Raw genomic sequence first — 13,665 nt, 5'->3', positions numbered from 1 at the left:
AGCAGCAAGCCACACATCTCGGGAAGACCTAGCCAGATGTTTTCCCAGCAGCCAGGCAGGTCTTGCAGGACCCGCTCCCAGTGCCCAACAAGTCTTTGCTGGTGCCGCTGAACAGCCATGACCTTCCCAGTCCACAGCTCTGCTTCTGCCGTTTGCAAGCCAAGACTACAAGGGAAACATCCCTTGGCTACCGAAGAATTGCTGCCCAAGCTTTCCTGGTAGCAAAAAGTCAGACAAGCAGCTCACAGCACTCGGGTGCTGCTAAGTTCTCGGAGGCCTGAGGCTGGCTAAAACTGACTACGCTTTGGACCAATACTATATTTTGGCTTCTCAATCATGTCCATTGGAGAAATAGGGCAGGAGACCAGTGCCACAAAGTCCACCCCATTGAATCCCCCGGCGTGGCTGCCATGCTCATGCCATGATTCTCCCAACCTCTCATGCCTGTATGGAAATGCCTTGGCAAAGCAAGGAGGGAAAACACAACAGAAAGAGAATGAAAACAACAACAAAAAAAAAAGTCAGAAGATAACACCCAGCCCTCTCCATCAGCCTCACGTGGTGTCCCCAGATTCCACCAGCCCTCTGAGACACCAGGAGGGGATATTGGGTGCCAGGAGTTGACAGGCCTTTAGCAGAGTGGTTTGTAGGTGTTCACCCTGCAGAAATCCCAAGGTTTGAGAAAGCTGGAGTTAAATGCCCCACAGAAAGAGATTGTACCATTTTCCACTTGTGGGAAAGCAAAAATGTATTTTCCTCTTTTTTTTTCTCCCCTAGGCACAAAGGTGCAGTAACTGCCACAGTCCCCGGGGACATCACACCACAGTACCCCAGGCACCTGGGTGCCCTCTCCCACTCTCCAATGACTCAGGGCTGCTCCCAAGGGTGGTCAGGGCAGGCCCAGGAACCAAGGAGATCCCCAAACTCAGCAGCCTGGGGCAGCCAAGAAGCTCCCCTGGGAGCCATGCACCCTGCCCAATGCAGTGCTCTGGGCCCAGAGACCCAGTACCAGATCCTGCGGCATCGGTCCCATCCCTGCAGCTTTACAGTGACAGTGAGGTGTCCCAGAGAATATTTCCCCCATCACCAGCTCCAGGAACGGCAAAGCACTTCCTTAGGCTGGGCACACGTGCTGATGGGGGGACAGAGGAGGGTGGGTGCTTGGAGGCAGGGGAGGTCCTACCAGCATCTCCCGTGCTGTGCATGAGAGCACCTTGGGCTGGTTCACTGCAACCATCCCCAGAGGCAAGCAGGTAGCTCCTGGGATGAAGTCAAAATGCGTTATTTCCATCTCCTTGCCGCTGCTGAGAGGCCTCGAGCTTCTCGTCTGTGGTCATTTGCACTGAGACAGGCTGAGCAGACTCAGCCAGCAACCTCTGTGCTTGGGATAGGAGCTTTTGTGGAGGAGCTGATGTGTTCCCGCCTCTCCCCATCAGGCAGCCAAGACTTCTGACGGCATCAGCACTGGGTTTCTACAGGGGACAATTAGCACTTCCAGCACAGCAGGGGGACCTTTTGGAGACCTACATTCAAATTTCTGCAGTTGAAACCCCTTTTCTGTAGCTATAAAACAACATCTTCATCGGGGCAGGATGCAAAGACTCACAAGCACTCACCCCCACCCTACCAGGCTGTCCCCAGTTCAGCCCAGGTTTCGTGCCATGAGTCCAGAGCCCACAGCATGGCAAAGGCTGGAATGTCCTAGACCATGCAGAGACCTTTCTAGCTCCCTGAGTGTTCCAGGACCCCCGGGTGAGGTGCCACGAAGCAAGAGAGCGTGGCTGTGTGCTCCAGGCTGGAGCCAGGCACGCAGCCAAACCTCCCCCTTGCCAGCACATCCCACTGCAGCCACAGCTCCTTGGGGCTTTGCCCAGAGAGGCACAAGGGGCATCTGCAGCGAGAAGACGTGGAGGCAGGAGATCCTTGCCATGCCAGGATGTCTGTCCTGTGCAGGACCTCACTGCCCGGGAAAGCTTTACCAAACCTTCCCCCCGGCACTGAGCCAGCACTGGCTGCATCGGCTGAACCCTCCTCCAAGACCATGTAGAGCCTGGAACTGAAGGACTGTCTAGACGTCATCCCACGCTCATTAAACATTCATTTCCTATAATGAAATAGCTTTTAATTTATTTACTGCTCCGCTGTTCCTCAAGGTTCCCTCGCTGCGTGGTGCAGCCTTGCTGCAGGCCATGCTCGTGGCCCCCATGGACGGTGCTTTTCAAAGGGCGCTGAGGAAATCATTTGGGAAAAGAGGCACAGAGGCTGCCTCCAAAGCAACTCTTCTTGATAAAGACAAGCAGAAGTGCTGGCAGGAGCTGAAATCCAAAAGCATCCCTCGGTCAGGGAGGTTTTCAGTGAGCTGGAGTCAGCAGGAGCTGAGGCAGAGCTGGCACTGTGGGGCGGTAGGGAGGGTCTCTGGGAAGTCGCATCCCCCAGATCAGGAGCACCTTTGTCCACTAAAAAATTAACCCAAGTGACATGTTCTTTGGCCATGGGGGAAATTTTCTAAAATCAGAGCAAGGCAGGAGAAGAGCAGCAGGGATGCTGAGGGAGGAGAGCAGGCCGTGGCTGCCCTGTGCAGCAGGCACATAGCTTTGAAGCCTCCCGTTACAGGGAAATCGTCATCATCTGTCACCTCTTTTGGTGGGTAGAGCCCAAAATACAGTTTCTTCAGGATGCATTGAGAATGAGCAAACAAAGAAAAGCCTCAGCAGGGCAGCTGGAAGAAAGCTGGTGCTTTTTTACCTGAAAACTTCAAAAAGCAACAGAGACCTGCAGCAACTTTTGCAGGGAGAGGTGCCCAGCCAGGCTGCTAAATGGGTCACGCAGTCAAAAAGCTCCTGGAGCACAGAGCATCCAGCACAGTGTTTAAAGTCCTGCGGAAAACTTGCAGGAAGCCATTTGGGGGACAGTAAATCAAACTGTGGAGAGGACGACAGACGCTGCCTGCAGCGGCTGCTCTGCAATGCGGCTCGGGCTGCCGGTGCCTCGCGGCACGGCCTGGCATGGAGCGGCTGAGAGGGCTTCCCCCACACCAGCCCTGGGGAACATGCCAAAGTCTAAGCCCAGCTTTGTTTTAAAGTCCCTGTGGAGAGCCAGACGGAGAGGAGGAATTTACCAGGTGGCCCCGTGAGCGGGAGGGCTCAGGTGGCCTTTGGAAACAGGTGGTCTCATGACTGATTTTAAAACATACACAATCTCAAGATGTATAAAACATATACAGTTTCAAGATGTCCCTGCAGTGACTTCCCCATCTGCAGCAGATATGGGTCCAGCTGCTGGGTTTGCTTTGCAAAAGCCATCTCTGAAAACCACCACCCCCCCCCGGAGACAGTTTGCAGACCTATTTCCCAGGTGAAACTACACCAGCTCTCCTGCTATCTTGGATATATTAAACCCACCGCTTCTCCTTCATTTGAAATCATTGTCACCAAGCCTCCACCATGTCAAAGCCCTTTAGCTGTTCATTCCAGCTGACTTTGGTAATTAGTTTCCTTAACTTCTCAATCCTCACCGCTTGGAAATGAAACCTGTCATTGCCAATCCATTTTCTCCTCTTCCACCCAGTTTCAAGGGAATCGGCTCCCTCACAGAACAAAGTTATTTTCCATAGGCTGCTCTTCTGCAGTGCCCTCGCTGCATGTCAAAAGCAAGACAAAAATAGCATCACCTCCTGTTTGGTCAGTAAGCGAGAGCAAAACCCACCCGCTGCCACTGCCGGCACAGCGAGCGTGCCTCACGCCACGGCGAGCATCATCCCAGCGGAGGTAAAAGGGATATTTTTGTTAAAGGTACGGGAGAAGTAAGAGACATGCCTGGGTTGCAGTCATGGTTATTCTGCCACTCCTTTGATAGGCAGTCTGTGTCCTACAGCACTTGTTCTGCTTCCTTCATTTTGCTCCAGGTTCCTGGTTTCAGATACAAACATCTCTGTTCTTCCGTCAACTTCATGGCACTTCCCCACCAGCTCCTTGCCCTGCACATTGCCAACTCCCGTTTCCATGAGTCAGCATTTTCTCCTGCTGCCCATCCCTCTTCCAGCCTACTACTTGCCCTTATTTATGCAATTTCCTCATTTATCTGATTTTTATCACCCCATGTAACAAATTCACAGAAGAAAAAATCCATCCAAGGCTATTAACTTCAAAGATACTGCCTCCAGCATGGGGAGTGCTAGAGCCACAAATTGCAAGATATTAAGAGAATATTCAGGGGAACATTCACTATCTATTTGCTCTTTCTTACACTTTCCCCAGGCATCCTCTCCTGCACACCCTCTGACCACTGCCAGCTCTTCGTATGTTCCTCACAGTGTGTTTAAAATGAGATACGCAGCTGAAATTGGAGACTCACAAATTCGGGTCCTCTCTATCTTTAAAGCCTCTTATGAAAGCACCATCATCGGTCCCAGGAAAATACTCCAGGAGGAGAAAAATCAGCTCAGTAGCCCTGACAGCCCTGGCTTGGCTGTCCTTTGATGAGCTCAGCTTCTCCAGTCTCCCCAACCAGGGAGAAATTAATGTCCTGCAAAACTGAGACAAGGAGGAATGTGAGTGGAAAATAAGCTCTCAGGGCAGAGGCAGAGCATCAGCACTCCAAAATCCAAGGCTGCAGCCAGGTCCAGCGTGCAATGCGGCACAGTTTCTCACCTTTAACAGCAAAGCCAAAATATGAGAGGTTTTGCAAGCAGATGAGAGAAAATGACACCGAAATACCACACGGCTGCTAGAAAGGCAGCTCTGAACCGCTCCTGATGTACTGCGCACGTGTTTCTTCATCTTTCACAATCAGACATAAAATAGGGCAGTCAGTTGAGAGGGATGGAGGATTTGGAGAAACCCTTTCCTTTCCCCCAAGGCTAGCCTGTCCCCATGCTGCAGAGCCCAGCACAGAGACCCAGAGCAAGCAGTCTTCCAAGGGATGGACCCAGTGGGGACCTTCACAGGGGAAAGGTCCTGCGCAGGGTTCAGGTGCTCATCTGGCTGAACATCATCGTGGCTGGCATCATAAGTCCTCAATTTGCTCCTCGCCCTGCTCTCCAGTGTGGTACAGAGACCTGTAACCCATCCTCCTTCCAGGTGGCCATCACCTGCCTGAAGCAGAAGCACGACAAGGTGTGCATGGCCCTGGACAGACTTTCCCCAGCTGTGACCCACCTTCTCTCCACATTAAACACAAATCGTTTTGCAAACATAGGATGTATGCAGCCAGAAAGTGCAGCTGATGATTGCTGGGATATGTTCCATCTTGGTTACCAGATAACCTGCAGCACAGGGTTGTGCAAAGCAAGTTCCTCAAGTACAACAACATCACCTTCCTGCCCTTGGGTCATTCTGTGACCCCTGGGCACCCCATGTCCCTTGTGGGGTCTTTTACCACATAGACACCTTGTGAGAAAGATGTCCGCATGTCGTAGGACGAGAAACACGTACAAAGCCTGTTCTTCCAACTACCATTTTAACACTGATGTACAAACTTCTCCCTTGTCTCTTATCAGCTTTCAGAAAGAATGGGCCTAGACCCACTCTGGTAAAGCAGGACTGTGCTGCATCCCCACCACAGTCAGGGGACACTAACGGCATCTCTGTTTCATTGCACAGCTTGGAAATGTATGAAAGCCAGGCTATATACCATAAAACATAGTTCAGTTGTAGAATTCAGGTGCCCAGTCAGGAGCCAATACAGCCAAGCTACCTTTCCCCCCCATTGCAGTTTCTTCTGGGTGCTGCTGAGCAAGTCATTGAATCTGCAGAGAAGTAGGCACAAGCAACAGTATTTACACTAGAAAAAAGCAAAACGTAGAAGAAGTAGGAAGTAAATGTGTTAACATCTTCAGTGCAAACACAGTAAGACTTTGCAACCGCCTCTGCTTCTTGTGTATTCATGCACGTTGCCAATCATTTGAGCTAAGACATGGGTATTGGCTTTCTATAGAAATTGCTGGGGCTTTTTGTTGTTTAGGTCTGAACAAAGGTCAGCCTGCAGCTCCCAGCACTGCAGGCTCAGGCCCAGGCAGCCCCGAGGTCTTCATGGAGCATCTGGACTCTTTTTGGATGCCACGTGTCAGATAATTCTAGTTTGTAAGCGTGCAAAAAAAAAAAAAAAACCTGGGGAAGAATGATAAAATTTAGCTCTTTCCAGGTTTGGTATTTTGATGGCTGGAGCAGAGACAATTGTTCTCTGATATCTCATCTTTCTTGTAACAGAAACTCTAATCCAAAGAAACACTCCCTAGAAAGGCATGAGACTTTGGTACTGACGAATGCATTTGGGAACAAAGCGCCTGTCCACAGTGCATGGCCCTGGGCTGTGTCAGGGCTTCACCCTGGGAAGCCACAGAGATGCATTTCAGTAAATCCCCTGCCCATACAGAAGTGCCACTGCCCTCTAACAGGATCATAGCTTGAAAAGTTAATACCAGGTCTCCTTCCTGCCTCAGAGCCTCAGCAACACTATTCGTGGTCTCATAAGTTTTCTTTTATTGAGTGGAGAGACTGGATTACTTACCATGTTCAGCTCTGAAGAGGCAGATGTGCTCTTCCACCTTGGAAGATGTATCAAGGAGCTAGAGTGGCTGGTTTTGTATGCACAGCTTGGTTTTTGCCCGGCTATCTGCTCCACAGTTCTTGCCCACCTGTACCTCTTTTCCAAATTACTTGCAGTTTCCCAGGGGCCAAGAGCACCTTTCCTGCCTGTGTCACATTGGCTTAAAACCTGTTCTAATTGCCCAGACTCTGACACATCAGGAACGGCATTCTTTGCCTCTCATAGTAAAGCAAGAACTCTTTGGGGGCAATTATAGGATTTTGTCCTGGAATAAGAAGACCCAAATCTCCAAGGGCTTTAACGAGTAGCTAAGAAATGGAGGGAAAAAATCATCCACTTGCACCATTCTCAAGAGCCAGAGGTGCTGTTCAGTGGTCAGTATGGAAATGTGAACGGCAAGAGCAGCACAAGACTTACAAACTGATGCCCAAAAGGGTATTTTCCCAGAACTACTAAGCAGATGGCTGGGATGCAGAAAGCCTGCACTCACAGCAGGAGGAGGGCAACAAGGCTGCCAGCACTGCACATGCTGTTTGTCTTCATGTTATTCCAGCAGGAAGGAAGACTACAGCCATAGGACATCCAAAACAAGGAAGCAAAGACATTGGTGAGTACCCTTGCCAAAAATTTACAGAGGGTGAAATGAGAAAGGTGCTGCGGCAAAAGATCATGGTGCAGTAATGGCCAACGGCAACATAATGTGACAGCCCTGTCCCAAAACCAGTTTGTCATCACCAGTCCAGAGGAGCCAAGGACACAGTGAGTAGGCAATGGCTGGTGTCCCTTGCCCTCCATGTCCCACACAAGTGACTTGGCCAAGTCATTTGGACATGTCGTTGTACAGAGAGTATGAGCTTACTTAGAGAGACAGTTAAAATGAAAATTACCTTCCCTTCATACAGTCTCGCTTTGTGTTTTCTTCCATTCATTCCTACAAATAAAGTCACACTGTCTCTTCACGGCAGGCGGCTATCTGAGGTTGGCCATACATTCACAGTGCTTGCAGAAAACAGCACTAAGTCATTTGCATGAGGCTGAGTGTTGCCAAGACAAGAAAGATTAATTTACTCAGATTTTGAGCAAGATGGAGTACAGTCTTTTTCTAATTGGAATTGTAGGAAATGGTGCCTGTAACAGCAAGAGCTGGCGTCATTTCCCAGGAAGATTTTCTCACCCTAGTGCCATCTTTTATTGTGCTGACCTACCCTTTCTAGTCAAGGGTACAGCTCTACACACCCTCAGACATTAAATGAATAGTTTTCCATCTTTGCCAGTAGAAAATCCGAAGCTCTTGAAATGCCATGAATTCCTGCAAAAGGCACTGAGATTGTTGTTAAATGCAGCTTGGCCTGAACACTTGACATGGAAGGTCTTTACCAGCATTTTATAATTCTTACTGTGTCAGTACTTTGTGTTATCAAGCCCCACTGGAAGCAACAGGTTATTTTGTGGATATTTAAATTCCTACTGACTGGGGGGGCTCCTTGGTTTAAACATTTTCATTTGGGTTTTACAGAGTTATTGAAAATCCTCAGCTCCATCTGACCTCAGGGGAAGCTGAGGCTTGGCTTTTAAGAAATTCAGATCCAAAGCGACCTCTTAAGATTAAGAAGTAGTCACAACAGCCAACTGTGAGCACTCTAGCTGTGCTCCTTGCCTGTGTGGCTCATGGGATGCCAGGACAGGAACATGGTCAGCCGCTGAGCTTATCCCTTCTGTAAGCGCAGCTGGGGAGGTTGGGAGGGGCGAGTAATCCTGGAAGTGAAGGGCGCAGGGAATATACCAAAACTGAATGACTTTGCTCCTCTCCCCTCTACCAATTTAGGGCATCAGGAGCCTTCACTTCAGCAACCTCTTCCCCAACCATCCTGAGTTTCCAGGGCCAAAGCAGATCCCACTGGCACAGCATCCCTTAAGAGATGCAAACAACTGAACTCTTGTGGGAAGTGCTCTAAAATCCATCTGACGGCATTATGGGAACTTTCCAATTTCCAGCCAGACTGTATCTGTGCCACTTTAACCCCATTCTTCCTACGCGGATGTTTTTCACCTTCTCTGATATTCATTATTCTGACTGGGATCCTACACCTGCAGTGCTTGGAGATTCTCAGCAGGAAAGTAATTTCTTACCTCCTGTGTCCACACAAAAATTTTGGAAAGCAAGACCAGAGCGATTTCAAAGGCCCAGGACCAAGAATACATTTGTGACAGCAAGGTCCCAGGTAGCATTATTCAGTGGTAACATGGTGGGACACATGACTCTGCAGAGGAGCTAGGAAACCCTGCAGTGCGTTGCAGGATGCAGAGGCACCCAGCAAATGGATGGGAAGACCTGGGCACAAGTCACAACAAGGGAAATTCCCACCAGACCTATGGAGAACATTCCTCTCCATGAGAGTGCTGCAGCTTCAGGACAGGGTTTAAGAGGTGGTGGGATCCCAGCCCTTGGAGATATTCAACACTTGCCTGGTCAGGCCCTGAGCAACCTCCTTCAGCTCTGGAGCCAGCCCTGCTCCGGAGGGTCCAGGTGTGTGTCTCCAACCCACCTCTCTAACTCCAGAGTTCCCTTGCCAGCTCCCAAATGGGAGAAGGGCAACAGCTCTCTGCCCTCGGCACTCGGGAGGGACCTGAGCAAGAAAGCTGAGGTTAACTTCACCTACGGGTAGTCTTAACATCTGCCCACAGACTGTCCCTGAGGGAATGGCAGAGCAATAGTGGCAGAGGCTGGGACACACGGCAAGACCTTCATCATAAAATCAACACCTTTAATCAACTGTCAGTGATGAGCCCTCAGGAGGCTCTTCCCCTCACTAGGAGATTACTCCCTGGAGGCAGCTGTCCCGTTTGCATAATGCAGCACTGACATGCCAAGGACAGATGTCCTAAAGGAAGCCCAGCTCCAGCAGCAGGACACACGGTAGTGCTTGTCCTAGCCTGGCCAGGAAAAGCCATGCTTTTGGCACAGAGCTATGTAAGCATCCCCTTGTCCCCAGCTGTAACACAGCACCTTGCTCCCTAGGAAGTGGGTTTGAGGATGTGGCTTCCACAGCCCAGCAGCACAGGCGCTTGCTCTGCCAGGGATAGCAGCACTGAGCTCTCTCCTGGGTCTGAACTGGAAGCCTTTCACATCACTAAAGCCACTTGACTTCAGGAGGAAATACTGGAATTTTTTTCCAGGAAAAGACAAGTTAGCCTTTCTGGGGATCAACGTCAATGTTAAGGATGGTACTGCCATGGTACCACCAGTACCACCACAGCAACATCACGGTACTACTATGGCACTACCACAGTACAGCACAGTGCCACCAGGTACTGCAGCACTATTGCTCTGATACCATCATGGCACTATCAGTACCATCAAGTACACCATGGTACTGCCCCAGTACACCAGTACTGTGATGATACTGCCATGGTGCTGCCACAGCTCCATGGGAGTGGGAAGGGAAATAGTCACCCACCAAGCCAGGAGCCTCCCAGATCATGGGCAAACACTCAAAGCAGCCCAAGAACCAAGGGAAGATGAATAGCAGGTGCTCAGCAGTCACTACCGTAGAAACCAAGCAGGGTCCTCACCCCCTCTACCACCTCCCATGTGCACAGCCAGTGCATGAGGGACCCACTGCAAGGATCAGCTAGAGCTGGATGCATGGCCCCCACCCCACAGGATGCTGTTTGGCTGCTGGAGCACCCACAAACACCCCTTTGCTCCAGCCACCTGCCCCCCCACCACTCCCAGCCTTCCCACCTGGGCTCCCCCACCAAGACAGAGTACCTACCCCCTCCCTCGCCAGCCAGATCTCCCAAAGGGAGAGAAGACAGTAAGTCTGGCGCAACTGATTTGACTCTCGGGATGGATGAAAAAGAAGGGTGGGAGCAGAAATGCTTCCCAATCTAGTGCTCCATTTGTTGGCTGAGGTGCTTCTGGAACAGGTAAGGGCTATGGTCAGAGGCAGACTGAGGACTGCCTGGTTAAATGTGGTGTTTCCCTAAGCATCATGATAAATAGCCCTTCAAAAAAGACACATAAGAAACTGTGCTTGAGTGAAACCATTTTCTCTCTCAGTGGTTTTCCAGCAGCTCCGTTTCTCCTGTGGGCTGGTCCAGGCTGCTCTCCAGCCAGGTTCAGGAGCACAGCACAGGCTTGGCTCAAAAACCTCCTGCTAAACGCCCATCAGCTCTGCCAGCTCTTACCCCTCATCCTCAAGAAGAACAGGCTGAGAGTTTAGTCCTCCCCTATTTTAAAAGCACCATGGAGCTACCCCACACCCCAGAGGATCCCAGGAAAATGACTGATTTTACTTATGGGAAAGGAGGGCAAGCTGTCCTAAGCATGATAAGCTGATGAACTTTTGTGGCCTGGATCAAGGAAGTGAGACTCTGAGGGAGTCTTTTGGGCTGTTTTTAGAGATGTGCAAGGGGCCAGGCATTGCATTACATCGAGGTGCCCCGGTGCTGTCTACAGGGACAGGTTCTGCCTGCAGTGCAGGTGCCCCAAGCCCTCCCGGGCTACCCTGAGCAGAGAGGGGGATGCTCTGGAAAGGGGTGGCAGTGAATCACGTCCCTGCCACTACCTGCAGAGCCATTGATGCTGCCGGAGCGAGGAGCCGCCGCAGGGACAGCTCAGCCTTTGCTGGTGCAGGGGCCGTGTCTGCATCAAGCGGGCTCTGCCGGGGCTCTGGTGAGACCCCGCACCGGCTCCAGCACCGGCCAGGGGAGAGGCAGCTGGAAATCCCTGTGGAAGGGCAGTGAAGGCAGCAGCTCCTTCTCTCCCATGCCGGTGCATGACAGCAGCTCTGGTAGCTCCTAGCCCCACACGGAAGGTTTCGTGGGTGGCTCAGCCACAGCCAAGTGCAGCTATTTCCCATGCCTATCTCGTACCAAGGTGACATCCCCCCGGTGCCTCCCCCCACCAAAACGTGCACCGCCGCACCCCGCCTGCCAGCAAACGCACCCTGGCAGCCGCCTTACCTGGGGGGGTCTGTCTGTCCGGTCGCGTCCGAGCCCATCCATCGCTCGCAGCGGCCTAACGAGCTCCGGCGCGGAGCGAACCCGCTGGGGGTCTGCAGGGGGGCCGCGGAGGGTCCCCGAGGGCTCCTCCTGGGGCCGGGCTGCTCCGGCCCCCTCCGGCCCCGGCGACGGCTGGCAGCTCGCCCTGTCACTGTCACCCCCCACGCCTTTACGCGTGTCCAGGTCCGGGCAGGCGGAGGCCGCGGGGACGGCATCGCCCGCTGCCGGGGCACCGCTCTGCCCCGCTGCCGGCTGCGGCGGGTCCGCACCGGACACCCCCCGCTCCGGCTCCTGCATGGCTGGGGCAGGGCACTGGGCTCACCCTCTGGCTGCGAGGGCTCTCCGTGGCTCCGGGAGCCGGCACGGAAAACCCTAAGGCATCAGAGCCGCGGCGGCGGGAGCAGCCCGGGCCGCGCTCCCTCCCGACGGGGATGGAGACGGAGGCGGCGGCAGCAGCAGCATCCCTGCGCCGGGGGAGGCTCCATCCCCGCCCGGATCCGCCGGCTTGGCGGGCGGGCGGGCGGGCGGGCGGCTGCCACCCCCCACACACACACACACACCCCCCACCCGCCCCCCGTACAAAGGCTGCTGCCCGCTGCCCTCAGCCCCCCGCCGCCCCCGGCCCCATGCCCGCCGCCGCCCGCCCGGACCGGGATGACGTAGCGGAGGGGCCGGGGGAGCTGCCAGCCCCTCACCGTGCCTTCGGGCAGGCCCGGCGCAGACGCTGCCGAGTCATCAATATCAAGCCGGGCCGTGCACCCCGGAGGGGCCGCGCCGCGCCCCGGGCCACCAATAGCGGCGGCTCCGCCGGTTTCTATGGCAACGGTGCGGGAATGGGGTTTGCTGCCCATTGATGAGGCAGCGGGGGTGATGCGGCAGCGGGGGGGGGGGGGGGGAGCGGCGGCCGGCTGCCCCCCACAGGCCCCCGCATCGCATCACCCTCCACGCCCCGGGGTCGGGGTCCCTCAGAGCCCCTCGCCGCGCCGGGATGGGGATACTGGGGAGACCACCGGCCCGCAGGGCCCTGTGCAGGGCAAGCAATCTGCTCCTAAATCCAGCGGGTTTTCCCCCTTCCCTCCCACTCTGATGGCCGCTGGGCACAAGAAGGGGCAGCTCGGCTCTGCCCCGGGGATGCTCGCACACCTTCCCTCTGGGAAAGCAAAACCTCGCCCCCCCCCCCCCCCCCCCCGCCCATGGCACAGCATGCTGGAAACAACCTGCTGCCGAAAACGCAGGCTGGGCCCTGCCTGTGGCGTGCCCAGGGCAGGGGCTGTGGCGGGCAAGAGGCAGAGGGTGGTGTGAGCAGGGATGGAAGGGTGGGGAGTTGATATGATCCAGGGAGACAGGAGCTGGCAACATAACACTATAGCAAAGTGGGGCACTGCCATCTTTCAGCGTGCACACACACACACAGAGCAGGCAGACACGTGCTCTGTCTCTGTCTACTCCCTGCCTTGCTGCGTCTTTGAGGAAGATCACTTCATTCATCAGGCTGCACGGTACTAGCAATGCTCAGGGGAAAGCCACCAAACCACCCTGGGGGACATCTGTCCGTCCTTTGCTCCCCATCTCTGTTCAAAGCATGACCCACTGCAGAGCAAGGTTTGATGACCCCAAAACCAAGAGGGGTGGCACAGGCCTCATACCACTACTGAGCAGCTGGGGACAGGTCCTGCCTTCCCCAAGTCCTTGTGTGTGGCAACAACTCCCAGTCCCACCGCTGGTGCCTCCCCACTGCAGGGTGGGGACAGGGTTTGGCACTTCACAGCATGTTGCTCCCTTTGTGGTCATGGCTCCTGCACCAGAAGAACCTGCTCTGGGCCTCCTGCTCCAGGGGAGGTACTGGGCAGTGGGTCTTTGGTGCCCCTTTCAGACACCACTTTGTGAGCACCTTCTTTGAGAGCTTCATCAGCCCATCCAGATGTGTAACTGTGCAGATGCATCAGCTCTTGAAACAGATGCCATTGGCTATATGTCATCTCTGCCTGAGCAGAGACAGCACAGGCAAATCACCACTAAGACATTTATTTCTCAGCACTGACTGCAAAGGGTGTAGGTGACCTGCTTACATGGAGTCCTGCACCATAGGGAGTTACCACCAGGTCTAAGTGT

General features: G+C 53.6%; 1 protein-coding gene across 11 annotated transcripts in view; it reads right to left on the bottom strand.

Moving 5' to 3' along the window:
• Nucleotides 1-12,066, bottom strand: part of TSPOAP1 (TSPO associated protein 1) — a 73,553-nt gene extending 61,487 nt beyond the window's left edge. For all 11 annotated transcript variants that reach the window (XR_008237410.1, XM_052803052.1, XM_052803053.1 and 8 more), the window contains exon 1: nt 11,515-12,066. Coding sequence is in view for 10 of the 11 variants with exons in the window: in XM_052803052.1 (XP_052659012.1) it covers nt 11,515-11,850 (336 nt within the window). In the remaining variant the exon portion in view is untranslated. The remainder of the gene's footprint in view (nt 1-11,514) is intronic.
• Nucleotides 12,067-13,665: the final 1,599 nt, after the last annotated feature.

This window comes from Harpia harpyja, chromosome 12, assembly GCF_026419915.1.
Source record: "Harpia harpyja isolate bHarHar1 chromosome 12, bHarHar1 primary haplotype, whole genome shotgun sequence".
Classification (NCBI taxonomy): domain Eukaryota; kingdom Metazoa; phylum Chordata; class Aves; order Accipitriformes; family Accipitridae; genus Harpia; species Harpia harpyja.
This window is presented reverse-complemented; position numbering and strand designations above follow the sequence as displayed.